General features: G+C 40.1%; 5 protein-coding genes across 6 annotated transcripts; 3 read left to right on the top strand and 2 right to left on the bottom strand.

Moving 5' to 3' along the window:
* Positions 1 to 1,491: 1,491 nt before the first annotated feature.
* On the bottom strand, positions 1,492 to 3,027 carry LOC116618707 (trace amine-associated receptor 7c-like). Its single transcript, XM_032382734.2, has one exon. It carries the CDS (start codon positions 2,588 to 2,590, stop codon positions 1,640 to 1,642), a length of 951 nt encoding a protein of 316 aa, XP_032238625.2. The 5' UTR covers positions 2,591 to 3,027; the 3' UTR covers positions 1,492 to 1,639.
* Positions 3,028 to 10,298: 7,271 nt separating this feature from the next.
* LOC116618731 lies at positions 10,299 to 12,861 on the top strand. The gene is made up of 3 exons (XM_032382786.2): positions 10,299 to 10,597; positions 11,761 to 11,851; positions 12,108 to 12,861. Exons 1-3 carry the CDS (start codon positions 10,591 to 10,593, stop codon positions 12,850 to 12,852), a joined length of 843 nt encoding a protein of 280 aa, XP_032238677.2. The 5' UTR covers positions 10,299 to 10,590; the 3' UTR covers positions 12,853 to 12,861.
* A 193-nt stretch (positions 12,862 to 13,054) lies between these two features.
* On the bottom strand, positions 13,055 to 16,846 carry LOC5513244. 2 transcript variants are annotated; one of them, XM_048725476.1, is made up of 3 exons: positions 16,323 to 16,846; positions 13,884 to 14,834; positions 13,055 to 13,666 (listed from the first exon to the last, which is right to left on the bottom strand). In XM_048725476.1, the coding sequence occupies exons 1-2, from the start codon at positions 16,720 to 16,722 to the stop codon at positions 13,918 to 13,920; spliced, it is 1,317 nt and encodes a 438-aa protein (XP_048581433.1). In that variant the 5' UTR covers positions 16,723 to 16,846; the 3' UTR covers positions 13,055 to 13,666; positions 13,884 to 13,917. The 2 variants fall into 2 exon arrangements, with proteins under 2 accessions (XP_048581433.1, XP_001633492.2); XM_001633442.3 differs by having other exon boundaries at positions 13,055 to 14,834.
* A 3,960-nt stretch (positions 16,847 to 20,806) lies between these two features.
* Positions 20,807 to 22,404, top strand: LOC116618736. Its single transcript, XM_032382793.2, has 2 exons — positions 20,807 to 21,284; positions 21,592 to 22,404. The coding sequence occupies exons 1-2, from the start codon at positions 21,215 to 21,217 to the stop codon at positions 22,314 to 22,316; spliced, it is 795 nt and encodes a 264-aa protein (XP_032238684.2). The 5' UTR covers positions 20,807 to 21,214; the 3' UTR covers positions 22,317 to 22,404.
* A 998-nt stretch (positions 22,405 to 23,402) lies between these two features.
* Positions 23,403 to 25,162, top strand: LOC5513215 (membrane progestin receptor gamma-B). Its single transcript, XM_001633487.3, has one exon. It carries the CDS (start codon positions 23,623 to 23,625, stop codon positions 24,769 to 24,771), a length of 1,149 nt encoding a protein of 382 aa, XP_001633537.2. The 5' UTR covers positions 23,403 to 23,622; the 3' UTR covers positions 24,772 to 25,162.
* The last annotated feature ends 2,038 nt before the right edge of the window (positions 25,163 to 27,200 follow it).

Below are 27,200 nucleotides of genomic sequence, written 5' to 3'. Positions count from 1 at the left end.
AGACACAGAGGAGACTGTGCAGGAAATCAGTGATGGCGATGTTAAGTCACACCACGGCCTCATCGAGGTCGTGGTGTGACTTAACATCGCCATTATTGAGGTATTTTGTTTGATTTTTTTTTTTAATTTGATTAAAAGATGTTCCAACAAAAAGGATAAATGGAATGGCCTACTAATGTGTCAAAGTATTCAGATGCTGGATGAGGGCGTGGCCCCGTATCCCCATGAAGATCTCATAGCTCCCGGTTTTGGGGTTGAAATTGTAGACAGTGCGTCAGACTTTTGACAATGTTACACGATCCTCTGTCATCCTCGATTTGATATAGGACTTCAGTCGCCGCATGGCACTGAACGACATAACAGTATGTTTGGAAATCATTTGTGGACTACCATGATTAAGAAAATTACAGTTACGAATTAGAGTTTTTCTCTCCCATACATATAAAACTACGTACATAAAAATGAATGAGGAAATATTTGATTTTTTCCCTCGTTCTGCAAATAAGATCGCCATTTTTTGCAGTCCTTGGGAATAAAATTGCCCCATAAACCTACAGCTTCTACCCTTAGTATTATGATGGAAACATTGTATATGTACAGTTCGGTTCTTGTGCAGATATAATATAGTTTTGGTGAGATCTAAAGTGGAAAATGTAGTGTAGAACAGTAGCAAGTACCACAGGGCTGATCCGGACATTAAAACAATTCCGAGTAGCAGTGTTATGGGACTGTGGACCAGGTGAATTCTCTGATCACAAAAACCTCGGTCATTTTTCATTTCAATAGCACAATACAATAACACCAAAACACAAGTTATAACCATTTTTATTCTGAACCATTTTCATTTCTATTCTTTTCAGATGAAAAATTTCCATTCACAAAGGAAATAGCACTTGATTTGATTCCTTCTATGTTTACATTATATTTTAGTAATTGAATAGTCTTAAGTGTGGGGAATTAAAATAAAAATCGAAGGAATTAATATTATTATATATTAATTCTTCATTTTGTAAACAGATTTATTTCTGTAAATCAATTCATTTGCTTTTTTGAGGAGCAATTCAATTAGACTGTGAAATTCTCAACTATTTATTCAACATATTTTCGTTTTCTTTTGGTTGCCATATAGTACAAAGACTGTCAAGGTATATTTACTGAAATTGTGTTTTTAACGAGCCTATATTTAGCAAATTTCAACGTGAAAATAATGTAGCCAAATGTGTCGTTTGAATAATCAATTTAACCAGAGCGCGGGACATTCACAGGCTTTGTAAGATGTTCGAAAACCATCTCCGGGATGGGTTAATCAAAATGTTGAAAATACAGCGGTGAATAGGAAAAGGCGGATGCAACAGTGAAATAAAGAAGTACTCGTGAACATAGCGAGACATTTGGAGACATTTTCTAAGTGCATCGAGGACAAAGAAAAACGCGGCCGGAAAAAAATATTGTAGAGGACTATAGCTTCAAATGAGCAGAAAACCCCTAAAAGTTATTTTGTCCTAAGCGAACGGAAAACGGAAAATAATGCGAGATATATTTTTATGGAAAATCGGCTAAAAGTAAAAGAAAAGACAGAATAGATTTCACGTCCGACTTTTTCTATTTTCCATTGTTTTCTGCTGTTGTCGGCATCCAGTCATTTCTCCGCTGTATTGGCTTTGCCAATGACTTCATACAGCGCCATTCGCACAGCTCTAATCCGCGTTATATACAGCACAGGATTTATAGATGACGAAATAAACAGAATCGAAATTGTACTGGTTATAGCAGCTTTCGTACTTGTCGTGAGACCGGTTATCACCCTTACCGCAAAGACGCAGAGATGAGGGCAGTAGCATAGTAAGATGGCTGCCGTTAGAAGGGACATGGTAGAGGTGGACCTTCTGTTTTGTAGCATGGCTTTCCTGGACAAGGTCTGACCGTCAATTCGTTCGGCTGGGCTAGAAACGATACTATGCGCTCGTATTTGCATTTTGTGTTTTTTCACAATCCGGAACATTTTCCAGTAAACAAATGACAATAAACAGAGACTCACGCAGAATAACGAGACCATGATGTAACGCGAAAAAACATCTGATAACGTTCTTGAAATAGGGTAAAATATTGAAGCAAGCCAAAGCAAGGAAATAGCCGCCAGAGTTCTTGAGTTCGTGACAATCGAATGGTACTTGAGGTGGAAACACAAAGCACAGTATCTCTCTAATGAGATAAAAACTACTGTTATGAAGGACACACAAATAAGAAGGAAGCCGAAGGTTTCAGAAATCATCCCGAAAACACAATACACCGAGAAAACCTGGTGCATGTCGGCGACTTTGTAAACGATGTACGAAGGTTGGGCAATAAGTCCCACCGCCAGGTCCGAAAGTGCCAAGTTACACAGCAGCAGACTTGCTGGTCTATGCAGTGTTTTTTTCTTCCATATGGCGTAGATCACTAAGGCGTTACAGACCACCGCCGGTATAGCAAATATGGAATTCAGAATGCAGTTTACAGTATAAACTATTTTCAGACTTCCCGCCGATTGCAAATCCTCCAGAAAAAAGCAGTTCTGCTTGTCTAGAGTAACATTCCTGGTTAGGTTCATGGTGAGTTCCTCCTATTGAAACGGGCGCTTGGTTCGAGCTTGGTATAGTCAAACTTGGGTGTTATGAGGACCTTAAAGAAATCTATATGCCTTTTTTATGACGTTTTTCGAGACAGCTGGCGGAGGTGAAATGTCTTTACCCGGGTGCATTGTTAATTGATTAAGAATCTTCTCGCATTTGTGTTACATCTCACTGAGTACAAAGATTGTTTGATTTGGTCTATATGTTTGTACTTTAATTGTTATTTTTCCAGCCAATAAGGACTCGCTATTGATAAACTATTGCACCGTTGCGAATATAACTTTGACAGTACAGGGTAATTAAATTACATGGAATCTATGCAACATAAATGAAAGGAAATAACAATTACCACAATTGTCGGCACCTTCGTTGTGAATATTTAACAGTTGTCGTTTGGCCTACAGTCAAACTGTCTAAATATCTTTTGCTAAGTTGTAGGAGTTGCCAACGTGTTCAGTTTTAATTGTATTAATTGTAATCAAAATTACAAACGATGGTCAAATGATTAACGAATTATAATGGATTAAAAATCCCCTTGCATGCATATATATATGTCAGTCTAAATACGTCCATTAGTTCTTGTGCAAAGCTAAATACGCGAGTGCGTGCTTACTCTATCCACAGCTAGATACGCGAGTGTTGCGTCCTTTCTCCACAGCTAGATACGCGAGTGTTGCGTCCTTTCTCCACAGCTAGATACGCGAGTGTTGCGTCCTTTCTCCACAGCTAGATACGCGAGTGTTGCGTCCTTTCTCCACAGCTAGATACGCGAGTGTTGCGTCCTTTCTCCACAGCTAGATACGCGAGTGTTGCGTCCTTTCTCCACAGCTAGATACGCGAGTGTTGCGTCCTTTCTCCACAGCTAGATACGCGAGTGTTGCGTCCTTTCTCCACAGCTAGAATGCATGAGTGTTGGGTCCTTTCTCCACAGCTAGAATGCATGAGTGTTGGGTCCTTTCTCCACAGCTAGAATGCATGAGTGTTGCGTCCTTTCTCCACAGCTAGAATGCGCGAGTGTTGCGTCCTTTCTCCACAACTAGAATGCGTAAGTGTTGCGTCCGTTCTCCACAGCTAAATGCTAAGTGTTGCGTCCGTTCTCCACAGCTAAATGCGTAAGTGTTGCGTCCTTTCTCCACAGCTAGTATGAGCGAGTGTTGCGTCCTTTCTCCACAGCTAAATGCGTAAGTATGTGCGTCTTTTTTTCCGCAGCTAAATATCGGGGTGTATGCGTCTTTTTTTGCACAGCTAAATGCACGAGTATATGCGTCCTTTTTGTGCCGTTAATCTTTATATAAATATAAAATGGAATAAACGTAATGAATCGTTATTCTGGCACTTTCTTTTTTAAAGGAATTATAATTCATGATGTACGGTTGAAATAAAAAGCTACATTCAAGCATTCAATTTAAAACATGATATATCTAGGAAAACAATTCCTTCTGGTTTTCAGCTTGGTATATTTTTAATCTCACGGTATTTATTATATGAATCTTATCCAGCTTGTCCTACATCATCGAACTAGCATCGAACCTTTTTTAAACCATAAAAACAAGAGCTTAGTTTTAGCATCAGAACCCGTTGTTCAGCAAATCTAGAGCTTTTGATACACACTTGCTCATTTCACTATTCGTGCTAAAGCAATCAAGCGGTTCACACTAGTTTTTATGTATAATTGTATTTAATATAACGATTTTCAGGGTAATTATACAATGGCGGCTATCTTGGATTGGCGGCCATCTTGGATTTTCTGGGTCACGTGAAATCGGTTTGCTTGGGTGGATTAAGGCGAAACTCGTTATGTGTCATAAACTATTGTTAATAAACAGATCCCCGGTGACAAAGCTCCGTTAAAATGCTTTCCAACCTCGACATAGGAAAAATCGTTTGCTTAATGAAACATGCCTGTGAAACTGTAAGTACCCAAACTTGGGCGTGGCATGCCATCACAAACTGTTCATGGCATAGATGTTAATCCATATACAAGAGTAAAATCAGTAACTAGCATATTTAGTGTGTTTGATATTTATTTTTATCGTAGTAATTGCACCCATCGCATTTCATCACAAACTGTTCATGACATAGATGTTAATCCATATACAAGAGTAAAATCAGTAACTAGCATATTTAGTGTGTTTAATATTTATTTTTATCGTAGTAATTGCACCTGTATATAATACTGGAAGTATCGTTGAGAGGGCGTTGCCCTTGTAACGATAATATGAAATATATTAACCTTTATCTAGCTGAGAAAGTTTGGGCCCGTACATTACCATTAAGTGTATTTTTCCTTCATTTTTGTGGTAACCAATTCCACCCCTATAAAACTGGAAGTACTTGTTTTTGGGCGTGGCATCCTATCTAGAATTCATCTTGGTGCAAAGATCTATCACCCTGCCAAATTTTATAACCCTACTATTAATTTGAACAATTCTGCACCATTTTCCTGCACTATTTGGAGCGTTCCAATAGCATTTGATTGCTTCCTGAGCGCTCAAAGTAGTTGATTTAGGCATAAACGAAACGTCATAATGGAAAATAAAGGCTTAATTGTGCTATATCTTGCCCTTCCCCTCGCATTCGTGCTATTACCTTCTACAGGAAAGATCGAGGCACTAGCAGATCCAGCACAGTTAAGTACGTGCATTTTTCCCCTATATAATATTGTTGGACTAGGAATACTTTGAAAAACTTAAACGGTTTTTTTTTCGTTCATATCCTGGTGAGCAGCTCATACATTTTCTCATGAAATTTGATTAATTTGAAGCTTTGATTTCACTTTGATTTCAAGTTTTTTACTTCGCCGTCATTTTCTCATGATCCGCCCTAACGCTAGCTTTTAACAGGGTTCTTTCTACCTCCATGATCGGGGATACTAATTGTCAGATATACGACCTTAAAATTAATTTAAATGGTGATCTTAAGACTATTTCAGCTCGCTATCACAATTTTAGTTAATGCGTATATAACATTCATGGTATTCCGTAAACAGTTTACTCATCCGTAATGCCTAGTTCACGACATAACATCGTAGGCGCGCGCATTCTTTTAAGCCCGAAAGAAAAATTATGTTTTTTGCTCTTATGTCGTTATGTTCATGTCGTTATGTTGGGCTTATGTCAAAATGTCGAACCATTCACACTTGAACACATGAACATAAGGTTGCACGCGCCTATGTCATTTGTCACTGTGTGCACCAGGCATAAACATTTGACTCCCTCTCTCACTACTTTTCCATTTGATCTGTCTCCCAATTTTTTCAAACGTCAGTGTTTATATTTGAAAGACAAGATTCGCAAGCTTCAAAAAAATCCATTCTTGTTTTTCCACAACGAGGCTGCTAACCGGGTTTGTCTGTTTCTCTTTATAGCCTTCTCACAAATGGGTGCCTACCACTGAATTCTTCTGTAAAAGCGCATTTGGACGTTTTATTTCTTCAAAATATTGATAAAGGCTATCCCTCTACCATTAGGGGAGAATCCACTAGAAATAAAAAAGTTTTAGCGATTAAAATCGCCCAACGTTATGGAATGAGTACCTTCGTTCCTATTGTCGTTAAATAGGACGAGCTACTTAAGGATGCCATATATTCCTTCTTAGATACAGGATTAAATCAAAATGACGCGCAAACTTTATACCTTTATTAGTTTTATTAATGTCCAGGCCTTCCAAGAGATTTTTAAAAGGTCTTTTTTTTGGCTTCTTCCGGTAGACAAAACAAGAACAAATTTAAACTAAGATAAAGTTTTTGCAGAGAACTGATTGTAGATGCATCAAACGGATGTCTTAATTTATTAATTGTAATCATTGCAATTAGGGAGACTGCTGATTATTTCAAATCGGATATACTATACATACAATTTATGATTTCATTGTATCACCCATAAATACCGTGATTGGTTTGTATCTCGGGCACGTCTTGTACTCTATGGTGCTTGGCATGTCAGCATTCAAAAGAAAAAAACAATTCCAAAAATAAATATCTGTTAATTTAGCCGTTAATCTTTATATAAATATAAAATGGAATAAACGCAATGAATCGTTATTCTGGCACTTTCTTTTTTAAAGGGTGCTTTTTACACTTTTAACACATTTTCATTTTACTTTATTGTTGTGATTTATTGAAAAATAACTTCAAAACCAGTGTTGCCAAAATTTTATTAGTTCGAATGTATAGCGCCCCCGTTTGCTAATAATAGGTTCTTTATGCAGATGAGGACAGCTATTCTTGATATTAAATAAATGTCTAACTAGCTGCACTTTGGTGTGATATAATCCTGACACGTTTTAGTGATTGGATGTATCTTCATGATGCATCATTTTGGACTGCTTATATTATGACTTAATTTTTTTCTTATATTAACAAAGCACGTACTATTTTCTAGTCTCTACGTGTGACAAAGCTATGGCAGAAATCCGAAAGCACACTATGTATTGATGGTGACATATGTTGGTTTCTTTCAGGAGAACGTTTTCTTTTGCAGCGATTACTTGAGAATGGTCGGTCTCACCCTCACGTCCAATGCCAGCAACCACTCCCTCAACCACACCTACGTATCTGTCTACGTGTTCTCTCATATCGGCCTTTCCACAAGATCCATCTTCCTAGCCTTCTACATCTTGTTATTAGAAGGTTTCAAGCAGAGCAGAAGAAGCAAACCAAAAACAATTTTAAAAGAAATTTTACGGTGACGTTTCTTTTGAGTGTAACCATTTGCAACCTGCTTCAGTGTACGGTCGGCATACCTATCGTCGCACTCCAGTCTTATTACCAATACCTACTCGGGAGACTGGGGCTGTAAGCTTGTCCGTTTTTTCCCTTACGTCTTCACTTGTATAAACGTGCTTCAACTTGCTGCTGACGTCATTTGAGAGATATTAAGCCATATTCCATCCTATGAAGATTCCTACACAGTTTTTTGTCAAGAGACTATTGATTGCAGCATGGCTTGGTGGGGTGTTGATTGGCGTAGTACCCATGATCTTCGTACGGAGGACACAGGAATTCATCACGCCTAATGTGTACACTTGGGGCTGTCACAATCGACCAGACGCACCTTTTGGCAATGTCCTCGTGATTGGTGTCATCGTCATATTCTACTTCCTTCCGAATATCATTTTTTTCGTCATTTCAATCAAAGTAGCGCGCTTTCTCAAGCAACGCCGCCAGCGTGTGATCGGAGGAGGCCTTGATTCCGTAGCGAAGACGCAGAGGTACCGGTTCAAAGACACGCCGCGTATGTTCATGATCCTGATCACCTTCATCATTCTTACACTCTGTTCGTGTTGTACTGCCTGGCTAAGCCAATTGCAAAACACGTATTTACCTGCGAGACCCTGGCTATTGTCCGCCTCGCTTCGTATGTCATGGAGTTTACAAACTGCATTATCATGCCAAGTGTCTGTTTACTCAGCAATAGCCAATTTCAGCGAATTCTAAAAGTTTTGTTTCATAAAAAAAATTAAAGCCCATTTAAGGCAGCGAGCTACAATTGTTACAAGAGCTACAATTTTACCTAAAAAGAATTCTTCAATTCCCTGTAGAAGACTTATTTTAAATGCTGTTCAGCCAAAACAATTGAAGCCCATCACCCTAAAAAGCGAGAACACCAGGAAAAGAGTATTTATGGGCTCTTGAATTGTGTATGACCCATAGGGTTTTGGAGATTTACTCCACATTAAGGCCTAGGGCAAATTTTCTATTCATTTTGGATATTTACCCCGATTCTCGATACCGTGGTCCAGGTTGTATAAGTATATCAATATTATATCAACCGTAGTCCAGGTTGTATAATTGTATCCATGTTATATACCGTAGTCCAGGTTGTATAAGTGTATCCATATTATATCAACCGTAGTCCAGGTTGTATAAGTGTATCCATATTATATACCGTAGTCCAGGTTGTATAATTGTATCCTTATTATATACCGTAGTCCAGGTTGTATAATTGTATCCATATTATATACCGTAGTCCAGGTTGTATAAGTGTATCCATACTATATACCGTAGTCCACGTTATATAAGTATATCCATATCATATACCGTAGTCCAGGTTGTATAATTGTATCCATATTATATCCCGTAGTCCAGGTTGTATAAGTGTATCCATATTATATCCCGTAGTCCAGGTTGTATAATTGTATCCATATCATATACCGTAGTCCAGGTTGTATAATTGTATCCTTATTATATACCGTAGTCCAGGTTGTATAAGTTTATCCGTATCATATACCGTAGTCCAGGTTGTATAATTGTATCCATATTATATACCGTAGTCCAGGTTGTATAATTGTATCCATATCATATACCGTAGTCCAGGTTGTATAATTGTATCCATATTATATACCGTAGTCCAGGTTGTATAAGTGTATCCATATTATATCCCGTAGTCCAGGTTGTATAATTGTATCCATATCATATACCGTAGTCCAGGTTGTATAATTGTATCCATGTTATATACCGTAGTCCAGGTTGTATAAGTTTATCCGTATCATATACCGTAGTCCAGGTTGTATAATTGTATCCATATTATATACCGTAGTCCAGGTAGTATAGTGTATCCATATTATAAACCGTAGTCCAGGTTGAAAAAGTATATCCTTATTATTACCGTATACTGCGTATAGTCCAGTCCAGTTCCCCCAAGTTCAGGTGAAGAAAAACATTTACCGTATGTAAATAAATAGAATTGTAAATGGAACCTTCGTCTTATTATTACTTTCAAGCAGATTAAGTCCTTTATTTTGATACTTTTCCTTTTTTTCACTGTCCTTCTTTCCTTGCTTTTTTAATTTATTTTTGGAAAATGACCTAAAAATTTGGGTTGCGGATTATACGCGGGTAAAATGGGTAATTGTCATCACCATGTTTGGAGAATAGTTGCGCTATGTCTTCTACAGAGAATGAAAATGAGCTGTTCAGGAAAAACAATTATAGCCCACTACCTTACTAAGCTAAAACATCAGGAAAAGAGTATTTATGGGCTCTTGAATCTTGTATGACCTATAGAATTTGGGAGATTTACTCCGCTTCCCGAGTCGGAGTTTACAACCACGACTCGCGTGACTTTTGGAATGGCAACCTCACGCACGCTAGTAACACAACACGACTCGCGTGACTTTTGGAATGGCAACCTCACGCACGCTAGTAACACAACACGACTCGCGTGACTTTTGGAATGGCAAACTCGCGCACGCTAGTAATGCCTAGTGCACACTAGCGACATAACGACATGGGCGCGCGCACTCTTATCTTCGACATAACGACATGGACATGGACAGAGAAAAAACATGTTTTTTCTTTTATGTCATTATGTCCATGTCGTTATGTCGGGCTAAACATAGTGCGCGCGCCCATGTCGTTATGTTGTTATGTTGCTAGTGTGCACTAGGCATAACACAACACGACTCGCGTGACTTTTGAAATGGCAAACTCGCGCACGCTAGTAACACAACACGACTCGCGTGACTTTTGGAATGGCAGGCTCGCGCACGCTAGTTAAGCAACAAAAGGGGGTCATTCTCGTTCAAATTTTTATTTTTACTCTGGAGCGACGGCCATTTAATTTTGATTCTGCGCACTGTTTTTGTAGCCGCCCCATCGTGTTTCTGCTTAACATCGTTAACAATACGACGTCGAGAAAACGAAAGAATTGCAGTCCCAAATGTAGAGTGCCATTTTCTACACTCTCGAACTATGACTTGGCGGGGAGTGCCTTGAAAGGCTCGCCTATGTCGGTTATCCCCCAACTCCCAACCCACGAGATGTGCGCGAGGACGGTCGTCTTTGCAATTGTTACAAAACAGTGCGCGCGTTTTGAGAAGTATTCATTTCAATTGATTGTCAAGCGTTTAAGTGATGCTTTTCGATAAACTCGAATAGTTCTAAAACATGATATTTTCTTAAAAATAGGTGAAGTAAAAGAATAAATATGCTGCTCAAAATCAGAACGGGTGTTTTACAAGCTGTTGGCAAGTTTCAATGGGAGGTAAGAAAGGTCGGAAGAAGTATTTGGAGATAAATCCACGTGGCGTAACTCGCAGTGCTTCATGGGTATCAAATAAATAGGCAAATAAGCGTAAATAAAAACAAATAGAGGTTGGGGAAGTTGTTGTTTTCTTATTGTTGCTGTTGTTTTCTTAGTGGCTCTAAACTTCCACATAGCTTTCATAGACAAGGATGTAGCCATTTTGACACGTGTAAATAAAAACACGTGTAAATAAAAAAAAACACGTGTAAATAAAAACAAATAGAGGTTGGGGAAGTTGTTGTTTTCTTATTGTTGCTGTTGTTTTCTTAGTGGCTCTAAACTTCCACATAGCTTTCATAGACAAGGATGTAGCCATTTTGACACGTGTATTCTCAAATAAACTTCCACATAGCTTTCATAGACAAGGATGTAGCCATTTTGACACGTGTAAATAAAAAAAACACGTGTAAATAAAAACAAATAGAGGTTGGGGAAGTTGTTGTTTTCTTATTGTTGCTGTTGTTTTCTTAGTGGCTCTAAACTTCCACATAGCTTTCATAGACAAGGATGTAGCCATTTTGACACGTGTAAATAAAAACACGTGTAAATAAAAACAAATAGAGGTTGGGGAAGTTGTTGTTTTCTTATTGTTGCTGTTGTTTTCTTAGTGGCTCTAAACTTCCACATAGCTTTCATAGACAAGGATGTAGCCATTTTGACACGTGTATTCTCAAATAAACTTCCACATAGCTTTCATAGACAAGGATGTAGCCATTTTGATACGTGTAAATAAAAAAAACACGTGTAAATAAAAACAAATAGAGGTTGGGAAAGTTGTTATTTTCTTATTGTTGCTGTTATTTTCTTAGAGGCTCTAAACTTCCACATAGCTTTCATAGACAAGGATGTAGCCATTTTGACACGTGTATTCTCAAATTCAACCTCATTTGCAATAGGTGTATACACCACGATGTTCTTTCTGTCGTAACCCGCATTGGTTCATGATAATACAGCTTTCTAAACCTGGGTTACTTTTTATTTACGCCCATTTGTTTATTTATAAGATAACAAAGAAGAACTATGGGTTACCACACATGGATTCTCTAAGTGCAACTTAGATGTAGTACATGATAGGTAATAGAGAGATTATTATTACATGATACTTTTCTTTGCCGTTGTAGATATAGCGCAAGTCGTGGTGTTTGTTGTTCTGCTGACGTTAGGCGGCTGTTTAGGTCTTTCATGGTATTTCATACGAAGCATCCACGTGAGGTAAGCACCCACCCACCCACCCACCCACCCGCCCACCCACCCACCCACCCACCCACCCGCCCACTACCACAACCCTACAAGCCTCTCCCCAGCCCCTACCAAACCCCCTTCCTCACAAGCCACCCGCCCGTGTGCGGTAAAAGCTAGTGTCCCTTAAAAGCAAATCTCCCTAAATGATTCTTCCAACTTGAGGTTATGGTTTTGCTCGTCGTTCACCGTCTTATAAATTCCTTAGTAAATACGGAATGTATTACAGGTCAGAGAATGCCGGACCAAACAACAGCTCGGCCAACTCGAGAATACAGCAGAAGCGGTGCTTCATAGGCAAAGGGCAAGGAACAAAGAAGGGTAAAGCGCCTCGCAAACACCCACCCTCCCAGCATCGTGAAAAGAAGCGAGTGGAGGATGATGTCTACCCATCTGACTTGGCCAGTAACACCTTCTCCTACCATGAGATCGGGGAGTTTCCTGCATTTTGGCTGAGCGAATGCGACCACAACTGGTTAAACTGGATGCCTAATCTATATCATGGGCTTGCTGGCTGGGCTGTTAACTGGTTCCCTTGGAGCTGTTTTTTAAGTGTACGTTATCTCTCATCCTGGAGGCAACTCTTGTCTTTAAAGAACACTATCTATCGATGGCCTCAATTGCCAAGTAATGATTGTGAAAATAGAAGGGTAATTGCTTTCGAGGAATGTCCACCGGATAGTAGACTAATGCAAACTAAAAAGACTTTTCCCGCCACGAGCGGAGCTGATCACGTGATCCTATCGTCTGGAGCGGGAGACGTACATCAGAGAATTGCGTCTACACTTCCGGTGACTGCGTCACATCCAATTTACATGCAAGCTACTCCATCCACTTCTGGCGAGCCCAGCAATGTCAATAGCTGCGTGTCCAGGGGTGGGGGTGTTGAAATATATGGGCGCTTAATATTTCCTGCATTATATTTTGGAGCAGCTGCTTTAGGTCTATTTGTGGCGTATAAATACACCAAGTAACACACTGTCTTTAGGTCTGTTTGTGGCGTGTAAGTACACCAGGTAACGTATCCCTCATGTTTTTGTTTCCAGCAAAGAAAAGTTGACATTTTCGATGAATGGGTTAAATGATGCGTACTGTACACGTGGTGTGTGTATCAAATCAAAATAATCATAACAATTGCAGGGAATTTTGTGTAATGAGAGGTACCAAGTACTGGGATCACTGGATGGCACTGCTTTATTGAAGTGATGATAGAGAAGTCATGATTGAGGAGAAGATGGTTGAGGAGTAGTCGGTAGTTGAGGAGTAGTTGAAAAACACATAGCTGGTAACACTTAATTATCGTGTTTTGATCAACCAGAACCACTTCGGGATATTTTTAAATTCACGGTGACCGGATATTTTAGACTATAGCGTAGATGTTACAAATAACCAACCCAGACACACAGAAACATCCAAGTCAAACCACCCACGCAGGAACCCGGAGTACTATAAAAGATTCCTGAAGAGACTAACGCCTGAGTAGTTTGTCTGGTGTTCTTGTGTCGTTTACTTTCGAAAGACTTTCTAGGAATTATTTTGTTTGATGTTTCGGTGTTGATATCTTCTGCTATCTGAATACTGTCTAGGAATTGTTTTGACTGGTGCTCGTGTGTTGATATCTTCTGCTAGATCTGAATACTGTCTAGGAATTGTTTTGACTGGTGCTCCTGTGTTGATATCTTCTGCTAGATCTGAATACTGTCTAGGAATTGATATCTTCTGCTAGATCTGAATACTGTCTAGGAATTGTTTTGACTGGTGCTCCTGTGTTGATATCTTCTGCTAGATCTGAATACTGTCTAGGAATTGATATCTTCTGCTAGATCTGAATACTGTCTAGGAATTGTTTTGACTGGTGCTCCTGTGTTGATATCTTCTGCTAGATCTGAATACTGTCTAGGAATTGTTTTGACTGGTGCTCCTGTGTTGATATCTTCTGCTAGATCTGAATACTGTCTAGGAATTGTTTTGACTGGTGCTCATGTGTTAATATCTTCTGCTAGATCTGAATACTGTCTAGGAATTGTTTTGACTGGTGCTCATGTTTCAATATCGTCTGCTATCTGAATACTGTCCAGGAAATGGTTGACCTTATCTTGTAAGGCCTTATCAGACAGACACCAGCTACTGTTACTGGGACTAACGCGCAAAGGGACCTTATCCGCATGGCCCTGGGAGCCACAAGGTTCATTTACATCAGGGAGCTCAATCGTCATGCGGGATAATGTCCTGCTCCCGGTGTATGACCCTAGTGTGACATAGTTCCTGTCCTTGGAAGGTTTTTCATCTAATATCGGGCATGAAATTTTGCGCAATAAAGGTGACTGGCTGAATCTAACATTCTTTCGGCATGTACTCGGGCTCGATATTTCGGCATTTATAATAGGGTGACTCCGAACTCGGCTTAGCGGAATCTTTCGTGGCACCATCGGGCTAGACTCGTTTGAGTTCACAAGTCGCCCTTCGGAGGAATCGCGCTGTCGACGTAACAGTCGTGGAGTGTTCGTGAGCTGCTCGAGTCCCTGTCGACTAGTCTGTGATGGACTCGAAATTTCTCTGAAGAGTTCAGGATGCGATGCTTGTTTTCGGAGAATGTGGCCGCTGTTACGTGGCGATCCCGGCATGCTTCCTGTTGAGATGTTGCGCGTCCTGAAAAACTGGGGCGACCGGTTTTCCTGTGGTGAACAGCTCTTTGGAGTTGGATGCTGCTCGAGATAGCATTCGTTATCTGAGGACATAACAAAAACGTCCCGGCGAGTCTGTGATGGACTCGAAATTTCTCTGAAGAGTTCGGGATGCGATGCTTGTTTTCGGAGAATGTGGCCGCTGTTACGTGGCGGCGATCCCGGCATGCTTCCTGTTGAGATGTTGCGCGGCCTGAAAAACTGGGGCGACCGGCTTCCCTGTGGTGAACAGCTCGTTGGAGTGGGATTCTGCTCGAGAGTGCATTCGTTATCTGAGGACATGACAGAAAACTTGTAAATTATTTTTATAATCATCTTACTTATATGCCAATGTTCTAAGCAGGTTAGGTTGTCATTTCGAAATTTCTTTACAATAATAATGTCTTAGAATATTGAATGAAAACAAAAGTGTGGTAGTGTGGCTGATCTGGCAAATATTAATTTAATCAAATTAAAATCATCCTGTCTACCTTAAAATCTCTTTAATGTTCGGGTCCATACTATGCCTTAGGCTAAGTTCCGCTCTGTGTAGTTACCGGAAACCTCTTGTTATGTATACCTTTTTTGTACGTGTTCTGAGTTTGATTGTTGAGGTAAGAGGCGATAAGGGGTTGTTTAATTAGCACTAAAATACGCCCACCCTTGACGTACTTTGAAAATACCTTCCTTTGCGTTACAAATCCTTGTATTGACTTGGTATTACTCAAACAGAGCGTATTGTCACGCATTGTGCTCAGGATATTAGCTCATGTTTGTACTGTCTTCGCTCAAAAGCAACATGGCCCGGGGTCGAATGTGCACCTTGCAGCAAGTTCGAATCAAAGCATTCAAAGTGGACGAATATTTTATCAGTGTCATGATTTTTGCTTTGATTTCATCTGATAAAAGATCGTCTTATGAAAAGAAGCCATGTTGATCAGCTGCTTTTTTGTGCAATCCACTAATGTTTAATTTACACACAGGCAGAAGTCATGCTACCGCTGAGTGGTGCTTGACACGGGCCTAAGAATGCGTGCAATAAGTGCTTGTACAATAAACACGTTAAACATATTCTTTTTGCTCCTGAAAATTTGCATAGTCAATTATTTTTCACAGATATGGAAAACACACCCGGGCAAGAGGAACTATGATATAAGGATCTACATTTTAAAACGCACTTTTTATGTTTCATCAAATGCGCTGTAGTTATAAATAAGTACATTTTGGAATTTAATTTAACAAAATATAGGATAGAAAAGAGCAGGATTCTTATTATTTGAAAGCAGTTTCCCAGCTCTTTAATGATTACATGCAGACGCGTACACAGGAGAGTGCGCGCACCCCCCCCCCCCCCCCTTGGCGGACAAAAAGTGGGTAATTTCTTATTAAGGAATCTTTAAATACTATGCTTTTTCCATAGGATACCTATGTATGTGCACCCCCTTTAAGCCAACCCTTGGAATGCGCCTGACATGTTTAAAAGTTTTATTTGTTTATTGTATATTGTATACAAGTATTCGCAGTTGGTAAGTGCGTGTGTTTATACAGCACTTTTAATTTGTATGTGTGACTCATTAATGTGTGTTGTTTGGTGTGTAAACTATCTATGTCTAGGATAACAAAGCTAAATTTGGTATGGTTTTATTATATAAATTATTGCACTCATGCTTTTAACAGATAAAACAACTATTTGTAACAACGAAAGTATAATTGCAGATTACTTCCTGACCCCTAATAATAAATCAATTCTGATAAACCATTTGTTATTCATGTTATCTTACCTCGCGCCTTCTGTGAAGAGGAGTCCAGCCAGCAGTTTAGTTTCTTCGCTGCGGGCCCTCTGTTCCTCTCTTCTTTAATTTCGCACATTCCCAACTCTCCCTGACTTGACCACACGCTCGGAGTATCAGTAATCCTAGTTTTTGGACTTATATAATGATCATTATCCCTAAAAGTCGTGTGATCCGACAAATTCAGCACTGCATTAGTCTCCTTTAAGTCACATTGGATCACTTTGACCTCGGTCTGAATTTTAAAGAGCGTCTTTTTCTTCTGTCTCTCTATCAAGCCAATTGTACCCTTAAGCAGCCTCTCTTCTCTGTCGTTCAGACCCTTCACGTTATTAACACCGAATGCCAACTCTTTCTTCTTGAGTTTCCCGAGCACTTTGAACTTTTCCATCCTCTTAGAATTAAACCAGCATTTGTCCACCTAACCTCCTACGAGACCTCTCTTGATCGCTTTAGTCTAAGTGACAAGACCTGCGCATATAATTGAAGTACTACCGGTTCTGGATTACGAATGATTATTCAGTGGTCAATCATTAAATCTTTAATCAAACAATGCATACTAGAATTCTCGAAGGAATTAATTGTTTGCGAGTTATTGAGGCTCTGTCTCTTGCAAACAAATGGCCTGCCTTTGTGACGCGCCGCCCTTTGTACTAACTGATAATTTGCAATCATAATGAGCTAAACTTGTTGCATCGCGAATTGCCTGTGTCACGTAGGTGTCGTGGTTAAGGCCACTCCACTCTGTTTTACATCAATTTTATTACATCAAAGACACTCAGTAACCGATAAGATTATACTGCAAATTTACACCTAGAATTGTTGTAAAAGGACGTCTGCTGGAGTTATCAAAAGTCAACACGCCCCACCCACATGTCGAGTTTGGCGGAGATTGGTGACGTCAGTAGACCAACTGATTGTAGGTTCCCGTTACTTATTTATACAATAAGTAAATGATAAAAGCAACATGCTCTTTTGATAGACCAACACGAACTTTAACTCTTTCTCTCTCCTTTTACAACCATTTTTTTTTTCTAGTGAAAAAAGACAAATGACTGTTCCGAGTCTCTTTGCTCGAAATGAGTTTGTTCCGGCCAGGAAAAAGAGTAAAAGTAAACTAGAAAGAAAACAAAATATTTAACGCGATACGTGATAAAAGACAAGGCAATCTAAGCTATTATAGCCTTTTTGTATGAATGCTGTAAAATAATGTTTCAAAAACACACCTATCCAAAAAGGTACAGTGCATAAAACCTCTTAGCGCTGTAAGACGCTTTAGTGAGATCAGATATTGTTAATAGAGGTCAAAACTTTGTGTCCGAATCTGCTTAACATATTTTTGATAAACGGGTAATTTGAAGTTTGTTTTAGATATTTGACATTTCAGAGTAATGTACATGCAGGCTCAAAACACTTGATCTGGTTCACATGCTTTTCTGGGAAATCAAAATGTCGGCTCATTCTGTGTAATGCCTGGTACACACTAGCCACATGACAGCATAAGATCGTTATGTCACAACCAGAAAAGTCTGCAGAAATGCTCAGTTTAATTTGATTATTACTAGAATTATGTGTATTTATTTAAATGTCGCTGGTGAATGGGATTTTGTTCCCTTGATTAACGATCTTGAAATTTCTTTGTGAATGTGATTACTTTTTCCATGTATAAGCTCTATTTATAATTGTTTTCATAACAGTAACATAATGTTTCATAAAAACATAACAACATAAGAGCGGAAAGTGGGAAAACGAAAAAAAATGCTTAGTTTTTTTTAGCATTATTGCTAGAATTGTGTGTAGTTATTTTAGTGAACTGTCGCTGGTGAGTGCTAGTGACAGTGACATCTCATCCCAGTTTCTTTTTATCTTAGAATCATTAGAAGAATTTGATTCTGCATAAAAAGAACGGATCAGGACTAAAAAAAATTCTGCTATCTGAGCCTCGGCATGTTCTTAGCATGTTCTTAAAATTAGGTGAAATCTTAGGGCGCACGTTCTTATAAAAAAAGATTCTTAAAAAAGTATATCTACATTAAGAAAAAAAATGTTGAGAAATGCATAATTTTCGCCTCATGTTTATAGTTTTAAGTAATTTGGAAGATAATATGAAAATTTTTGGGAACATGCAGGGTGGATCAAAAGTTCGTACACTTTTTTAAATGCGTTAATTTTATTCTTCCAAACTTGGGTATTTGACCACATACCTTATTTCCAGTTTAAAAAAGTAACGAACATTGTTTAACATTCCTAAAGAAGTCCTATAAGTTCTTGAAAAAAATTCCATTTTCCCGTCAAATGTTGCGCGCATGCGAAGTCCGAAATGCACATTTCGCGCCATTTTTGTTGTTGATGTGAAGAGAGAGTTCTATTTGCCGAAGTTTCACGAGCATCAGGAGCGTCAGAAAACGTAAAATGGAAAAAATGACTTATTCTAGAGCCCAGGCAGCAATTTTAAGGTCATCAGGCTATTTGTTTAAGGAAATAGCACGTAAATAGCTAAAAATAATCAAAAGGTCGGAGCGCTGCTGTTGACAAGACCAGGTTGGGGAGACCAGCAGTTCTGACAAAAGTCGTCCAAAATACAATTATCAAAGAAATATACAAGCGAGGAGATTCGAGGAATTCCCATGCCCAAGATCAGCTACTAAAACAAGTGTAAGGGTGTTCAGTACTAATCGAAACAGCATTCATACAAAACGAAACTCCAGTTCACAAAGCTAAAGTTACTTACCAAATGTTGCCAACAAAACTTGCCAAATTCCATTGAAAGGGACGAAAGACCAGCCAATAAACCTAGTCATGAACCGTGAAGTGTTTAGGGTAATTTGGACAAGTTAAGTTACATTGATCCATCGCCGACGACGATAAAATTACTAAAGAGGTATCTCCGTTCTTAGGGACCTTTTCACTCCATACCCATAAAAAAAGGAATAAAGAATGAAGGCGGCCTATCTGGCTATTGATTTTTCGCATTCACAGAATACAATGAAGTATTTTCATCATATGCAACACTCGTCATGCTGCTGTTTTGTAAGACTTTTTTCACTCAATTTAAAAAGTGTACGAACTTTTGATGCACCATGTACTCCCCGAAAAAAATTAAATTGCTAGAATAAATTTAATTTAATCTCATTATTAATCTTATTTGGGTAGCTGGCTTACCCTCCAACTGTTTGTAATATAACCTTACTGTAAGCTTCAAGAGTGAAATTTACATCGCTAGGTGTACAAAACGCTCATGTACAACTAAGTCCGTGGTCTTGTGGTGACAAAAAGAGGGGAGGTTATGGTTCTTTGTATTACGGTATTTCGAGAAAATTGTTATAAAGTTGCGGTATTTTGATATTCTTATTATTCTCAGTACGCGGGATATGAGTTTAATACGCGAGTTTTTGTAAACAAATACGGTGATTTGCGGTAAACTGGATTTCGATATCAGACGCGATGCAATTTGTTTTACGACACGTCTGTCACGTCTTTTTGAGGCAAGCTACACTTTTTGTTAAGTTCTGAAATAGTTGAATTTGTACTGACGTTTGCATTAAATACAATAATTTTTGAAAAGATATTGCAATATTTGCTATTTCTGGAAGCGATGTACGGCATTGGTGGGCTCCAAACGCCCCAAACGCCCCCCCCCACCCCCCCCCCCCCCCCCGCCTTGTTATATTTTGACGTGAAAAGTCGCTCTAAAATCTTACGGATCAATCTTGATGACGTTGTTGTATATGTAAAGGTGATGATGTCGTTGCTGGAGTGTTCCTCTAGCCTGCTTCTAGCCGGCTCTCATTCGGGGTTATTCGGAAATGTTTTGTTTTCGAATATTGGAAATTCTGTGGCGCACGCGTAGGCCGAGATGCGCTGGGGCGAGAGTGCGAAGAAATTAATTTCTTCTTTAGCAGGCTAGCAGGCTAGTGCTCCTCCGTTGTTAGTATATTTTTTTAACCTCATCTTTTAACATCTTTTAAAAAATTGTAACTCTAAACTTTAATTGTATCTGTAAATCCAGCTGTTATTTACTATACAGAAGAATTGGAAAACGCGAAGACATCTATGTCATAATATATCAGGATATAAGTAATAAATACCTCGGTCATCTCAGTCAGATATAAAAGCTGAAAAGAAAGCCCTCCCTCCCCCTCCCTCCCCCTCCCTCCCCCTTCCTCCCCCTTCCTCCCCCTTCCTCCCCCTTCCTCCCCATTCCCCCCTTCCCCCTAGCTCTGCCTTTTGGTGGTTACAAATTTGCGGAGTCCCCTGTAGTCTCCCCTTCAAAGTTCGATTTTTCTCCATATGTTAATTTTACTTGCTTACTCGTTAACATTAACGGGAAAGGTTACGCAATGCGCATTGTCAGATCATTAGCGCTAAAAAGTCTCGTTTTGCAAAATATGTATTTCTGCGGTTTTACACCTTGTTTGACAAGCATCGTTTTTTCATTGTTTTCCGATGATTTAATGAGAAAGAATTAAAACTATTCTTCCGTTTGTTTGTTTGTAAATATCACGTGAGAGCAATATGGGAAATACTATTTTTACAAAAGAGTTGTACAATTTGCTGCATATGGCTTGTATGGATGCCGAGGACTAAGTAAAGTCAGTACTAACCGCTAGAAAAACAAAAACCAAGTGTTAGCATACGCGGATTGAGCGAATCGGCAAAAGGAGAGAAATATTGTTGTGACTATCAGGGTTTGATGCATAAACCGATAGCTGTGGGAAAGGTCTGCTGTATTTCAAGGTGTTTCCACAACCTCAGGCTAAAACAACCAATCCATTAGAGACGGACGTTTTAGGAGTTCCTTCGGCTTATGATTAATAGCATCTGCTTTGGGCGCTTTTGTTGGACAGTTTGTCGGAACAGCTAGAGATGAAGCGAAAGCAAGAATGAGTGATTTACCTAGAGTTCCAGAGACGCAGGAGACACAAACAAACGTACTAACAGCGAGAAAACAAGGTATGAGTATCGCCTGTTCCATCTGTCCATAGACCCTAGACCTGTCAACCAAGTTGATAACAACCTCCGCTCGGCAACTAAACGGAGAAATTTTCTTTAAAAATGGCATATTAGTGATTTGGAGAGACAAGGGATTTTTAAATATTACTTTTGGTTTCAACTACTTGGTTTTTAAAAAATATTTATTTACATAGTTTTTGTTATAGTTGTTATAGGTGTCCAGATAAACTTTTAGGGCATCGCTTTAGTTCACATTTAGGGGGAAAACATCTCGATTGCAACTCGTTTGATACTTCTTTGACTTCAGATTCTAAAAGTATGAATGCCGTTTGCGTAGAGGATCACATTCCACGGAGACCACCTTCGCCCCACCCCCTCTCCCCTCAAACCAAGCGGGTTCCAGTCGCAAAGTTAAAAGCAGAGTCAACCCCGCCTCTTCTCGGTCGGCAGCAACTGAGCATGCGTGTAAGAAGCGCAAGTAGTGTGTCATGTCTGAGCAGTAGTCCTTTCATCAGCCGTAGGCGGACGAATTCCGAGTCACTCCAACGCAGTCCCTCGCAAAGCGCACGTCTTGCTACCGGGATTCGCTATACTTCCGCTAAATTCAGCACAGCACAGCACCGAGTATTCCGAACGTGCTCATGTCCTTTGTTTATGGAAGGTAAATCTAGTACTAACTCTAAGTACGAGGAATTCTCGTATTACTTTAAGAGGAAGTTAAGACCTGGGACGCCTTTCTCAAGCACCGAGAGGTACCCAAGTATACACTCAACCGTAAGCCCGCGAATAGCAAGACCGCTGACGCCCATCAAAATGCCTTTATATTCAGCAACACGTGACTTCTACAACGTAAACCCGATAACAGACGAGTCTCCAGTCTGCGGCAGCATACCGGAAGTGGAGTCCCATGAGCTGTACGTTGACGAGAAGGTGACTCGATTCCTGCACAATATGCGCCTTGAAGAAGAGAGAGGGGTCGAGCACGTGGCAGAGGGCCTGGGACCAGCTAAGAGACGATCCAAGACTACATGACACCACGTGATCAACGGTCACATGACACTACTTAATATAGTCTAAACTAGTTTTTTTTAGAAGTGGGGGATAATTAGATAGCAAACCTTCAAATTCACTGTTTCATCAGGACCGTACCCAGGTGGGGTGCAGGGGGTGCGAACGCCCCCCCCCCTCTCCCCACAACGGCCGAAGGTCAACTTTCGGTTCTCAATAGACGTGCTATTTGTAGACAAAACTATAAAGTGTAAGCTAGATCACTCTGGTATGTAGCCAAATCCGACAAGAAACGTCCCGTTGAGATACTGCAAAGGCATAAAGAAAATCCCTTTTTTTATTCGAGGGTGGTCAGATTTTTATCAGAGAACTCACTCCCCCAACCCCTCCCCCCTCCCACCCCGGAAAAAATTTTAGCAGATAGGTACAACATTAAACGACATGGGGGGGGGGGGGGGGGGTTGTGTCTTGGGAGAGCCCCCACTCGAGTAGAGGGTCCGCTCTAATGAAGAAAAAATTAAGTACTAGGGCGAGAGCTGCCCTAAATGGTCCGCTAAATTGGCAAATTAACCCTGCTCAAAACCCTGGCTACGGACCTGAGAAAAACGTTAGGGACATGTGATTTGGCACGACTATAGTTGCTTAAGTGTTGTCTTAGCCAAATGTCCATCAAAGCTGAATATTTCACGATAACCAATGAACGGATAGCTTTTGTATTTGTGTGATGAATACCTTAGCTCTGTTTTAAATTGAATTTGTTATAGCACACGCAGAAAAGCATTATTTATGCTGTTATATCACTTACACGCCAAAAATATGGTTTTATCTCTGAGAACATGTGACAAAAATATATTTCCAATCACGCATTTATATGTCAAAGCTTGATAAATCAAATATCATATGTGTAAAAAAACTCAAATAAGTTTGACTTTTCTTCAATTAAAACACGATATCACGATATATTTTATTTCTTAATCTCCACACAAACAAACTATTTGTTAGTCACATATAATAAACAAGTCAAGCTTTCTTTAATGGCAACAGTCAGAGAGTGCTAATTATGCCCCACAGATCTGAAACGCTTCGATAATCACTTGCGATTCGCATAAATTGAGTGATGGAACGGAAAAATCTAGGCTGGGAATTTGCGCTTGATTGAGTTTGAATCTTTCAAAGCGATCTCTGGTTTTTGAGGAGCAAGATCAACCACACCAGTCGCAGGATTCCCAAACCTCTAAAGCCTGCAGATCGACTTTGATAACTCTGATAAAAGACAACTACAAAAAGTCTAGTCGATAAAGAACGGATACAGCATTCAAGTCAAGACTAAATGAGCTGTAAAGAGTCTAACGGCGACGCGCATCAGAATGGAAAACATCACGACGTCAACCGCAACCAGCAATGGCCTTTTGACGGTACTAAAGGCGCTTTGTCGGGACGAAAAGGCTTACGCTTCGTACACGAGTTACCACCTAGCTACCACGAGCCTTTTATCCTCTCTGGTTACCGTAACCCCGGGAATTTTTCGCTAAGGCAGTGCCTTGTCACAGCTTTCTCGCTGCACAACGAGACCATAAACATCTGGAGTCATCTCATCGCCTTTATCGCCTTCGCAGTGTATTTCTACTACAAGTTCCAGGCATTGGGCGTTGGGTTTACTTTCGGCCCCACAGGCTACCCGCTCATGTGTTTCGCGTTCGGGATTTGCCTAGTTTTCATATCGAGCGCTGGAGCTCATCTGTTTTGCTGCCTGTCGGAGGAGTGTCGACATATCTGCTTTTACCTCGACTACGCTGCTATAAGTGTTTTTACGCTCACCGCCGCTCAAGCGTTCTACTTCTACTCTAGACCCTCAGGGAAAACTCTGTTCATTTTCGACTCTCCGCACTTGTATCTCGGCATCTCGGCGTTTCTGTCAGTCGTTAACGTGGCTCTTTCCTGCTTGTCTAGACACTATCTGCGAGACTTCCGGTTTCTGCTTCGCGCCGGACCCAATCTGATCAAGATCCTTTACGATACATGGCCATTTGTGGCGCGCATCAATCACTGCACCATGGCAACCGACTGCAATGCAATAGCCGTCACTCTCTTCTACCGACACTGGCTATGCTATGGAATATCCGGAATCACTTACGCTGCCAAGATACCGGAACGCTGGATGCCCGGAGTGTTCGATTTTTTCGGCCACAGCCACCATTTTCTCCATATTGTGACAATCTTCGGGAACTATTACGCGTTTCTGGCGGTCTCACTGGACATGACAAATCGCGCGGAGCTCCTCTCGAAGCTTCCTGCGCAGCCTACCGTGGTCACCACGTTTGGTATGTTGCTGGTAGTGCTACTGAGTGGAGGGATAATCACGTGGGTGTTTATCTATCGGTTCCTACAGCAAGACCAGGGCGCTGACGAGTACGTAGGGGGGACACAGTATACTGTCATCTACCGGAGAGAGGGGAATTATGAGAAGAAAACAAGCTAACGAATAGTCAATCTATGATATAGGCATTCTGGCAAAATCTTAACTGCTTTAAAACTTTAAAAATAAGAAGAGTTACAAGGTCGTATCGTGGGCCCAAAGTTTTATGTAAAGATGTAAGTTGTAAAGGGAAAGAAAAAGCAATGCATGTTTCTCGGCTAAGATTTTATATAAAGACGTCTTAAAAGCGATATATATTTTTATAATGCATGGATTGGGCTTTTATGGTATCTTCAAAGTCATTATGGTATCTAATGGTTTTGTAAAAGTTTTTATTTTATTAATGTTTTAGTAGGACATATTTTGATCGACTCACTGATAATATTATAGACCCCGGCGATAACAGCTTCCTGATAATACAAATTCGAATAGAAATAAAGATATTGAATTCTGATGGCGGATAAATTTTGTAGTTTGATAGACAGAAGATAAGAGGCGTGTGTTCACCGTCGATACATAAAGAAAAAAATGAAAACTTAAGCAGATCCCTTCAAGCCCTCCCTCCCTGGTTTTTTACGAGTCACTAGGAAATAGATTCAGAGATGATATATGGTTATTGAAAACTTTTGGCCCAAGGGTTTTAATTGTGGCTACCTAGAATTATTGACAATAGACCGTTTTCACGATGTTGCGCGCGCGTCTCATGCCACAGACTGGCGGGCCATGCTGATCCAAAATGATGTGGACAAAGGGGAATTTAACAGCGCCAAACTGGCGGGCCATGCTGATCCAAAATGATGTGGACAAAGGGGAATTTAATTTAAGCGCCAAAATGGCGGGCCATGCTGATCCAAAATGATGTGGACAAAGGGGAATTTAACTTAAGCGCCAAACTGGCGGGCCATGCTGATCCAAAATGATGTGGACAAAGGGGAATTTGACTTAAGCGCCAAAACTCTGCAAAAGAAGCACTTTGGCAACTTTTTCTAAAGCTTCTTCTGTGAACTCCACTTTGTACGCCATTTTAGATCAGCGGTGGCCCGCCAGTCTGTGGCATTGTGGATGCGCGCGCAACATCGTGAAAACGGTCTTGCAAACTATAATGCACCCCATCCCAACCACTACCCTCCCCACTCCCTTTATGCATATCCCCCCCCCCCCCCCCCCTCATCTTAGTAATTTATCTGTGGGTACGCTATGGATAAGTGCGCATTTCATCTGATATATCGTGACTGCACCGTTGAGGTGCGCACCTCATCTCACATTTTGCGAGTGTCCTGTCCTCCTGACTGTGGAGCTCTGGGAACGAGAATGGTGGGAGCCCTGTGGAGGTTAGCCCCTGATCTGTGATCAACTTACTTGCTCATGGGTTTAAACAAGAAATCAGTAATTTTCCTGTTGCTTGCTACAAGCTCAAGCAGGCTCTCTTCAATTGCCCCCTTTTTTGTTGCCATGTCACTTTTGTTATCAACTCAGCTATGGCCATCATAGCAAAATTGTTAAAAAGTACCCTGGAATGAAGAGCAAAAAAAAAAGGCAAGTTTTCTCAAATAAAGTCTGGTTAACTTCGGCAAGTTTGAATTTTTGCATAGAGGTCCCGTTGATAGGTAAACCAACATATCAAAAAGTATTTTTTCTAATGGATTCGTCTTCGCGATATGAGGCTTGAAGTGCAATTTTCAAATGTTCAAAGTATTAATTCTCTTCGGTTTTAGGGAGAAGTCGGGCTCTGATCAGAAATTAAGCCAACTTTGCTCGCTTATATCTAAATTTCATATCTTCAAAATTTCTTTAAAATTCGGAAGTAAGCTTTTGGTCAGAGGAACTCCTTGTATGCGGAATCTTGAGCTTATATATTGAGAATTGGAAAATTTCATGTTATTTTTTTGCTATGTCCCCTGGAATCTTATTATGACTTCTGGTGTTAAAATGGATCATGCGCGCAACTCTCCTTTGTTTTAGGGTATGTCGCTTTTATACGAGTTCCTAGTAAGCAAAAAGCTCCCGTTACAGCAGCTAAATGATCAGCGTTTTTAGAAATTAAAACGGGATAAAGATGATATAACCTGCTCCAGGATGCAATAAGCTAATTTATGGATAACAACTAATAGAATGTACAGAAAGCAAATAAGAGCTTTATTATAATAAAGCGGTTGAAACCTCATATAAATCTGTTGGTGATTTATTACAGACACATTATTTTCAGTAATTATTTTCAAAATTGTTTATGGATCTTTCCTAGGGCTATCTGTTCTCGTTGATCTCCTCCTTTAGAAGAACTTTATACTGGCCGTTGGATCCCGTCACTGCGGGTGTACCTAGAAGGTGCCCCCCCTTGATATTTAATGACACTTTTACTCTCTGATTCTGCAGAATCCATAGTCTCCCCCTTAGTACACTAAGAATATGATATATCGCCCCAATTACTTCAATTAGCATGACCAACTAGAGACTCAGGTTTTACTTATTCACGCAAATTGATGACGGCGTAG

Source organism: Nematostella vectensis, chromosome 3 (genome assembly GCF_932526225.1).
Source record: "Nematostella vectensis chromosome 3, jaNemVect1.1, whole genome shotgun sequence".
Lineage (NCBI taxonomy): Eukaryota > Metazoa > Cnidaria > Anthozoa > Actiniaria > Edwardsiidae > Nematostella > Nematostella vectensis.
Note: the sequence above shows the minus strand (reverse complement) of the source record. Positions and strands in the feature narration are given on the sequence as shown.

Excerpts from the sequence above, each read along its gene's own strand:
- LOC5513244 (XM_001633442.3), bottom strand. The coding sequence starts at position 16,722 with ATGGAAAAGTTCAAAGTGCTCGGGAAACTCAAGAAGAAAGAGTTGGCA. Across the intron at positions 14,835-16,322 it reads CTCTTCACAGAAGGCGCGAG|ATAACGAATGCACTCTCGAG; the intron begins GTAAGATAACAT and ends TCATGTCCTCAG.
- LOC116618731 (XM_032382786.2), top strand. Across the intron at positions 11,852-12,107 it reads ATACGAAGCATCCACGTGAG|GTCAGAGAATGCCGGACCAA; the intron begins GTAAGCACCCAC and ends AATGTATTACAG.
- LOC116618707 (XM_032382734.2), bottom strand. The coding sequence starts at position 2,590 with ATGAACCTAACCAGGAATGTTACTCTAGACAAGCAGAACTGCTTTTTT.
- LOC116618736 (XM_032382793.2), top strand. The coding sequence starts at position 21,215 with ATGAGTGATTTACCTAGAGTTCCAGAGACGCAGGAGACACAAACAAAC. Across the intron at positions 21,285-21,591 it reads ACTAACAGCGAGAAAACAAG|ATTCTAAAAGTATGAATGCC; the intron begins GTATGAGTATCG and ends CTTTGACTTCAG.
- LOC5513215 (XM_001633487.3), top strand. The coding sequence starts at position 23,623 with ATGAGCTGTAAAGAGTCTAACGGCGACGCGCATCAGAATGGAAAACAT.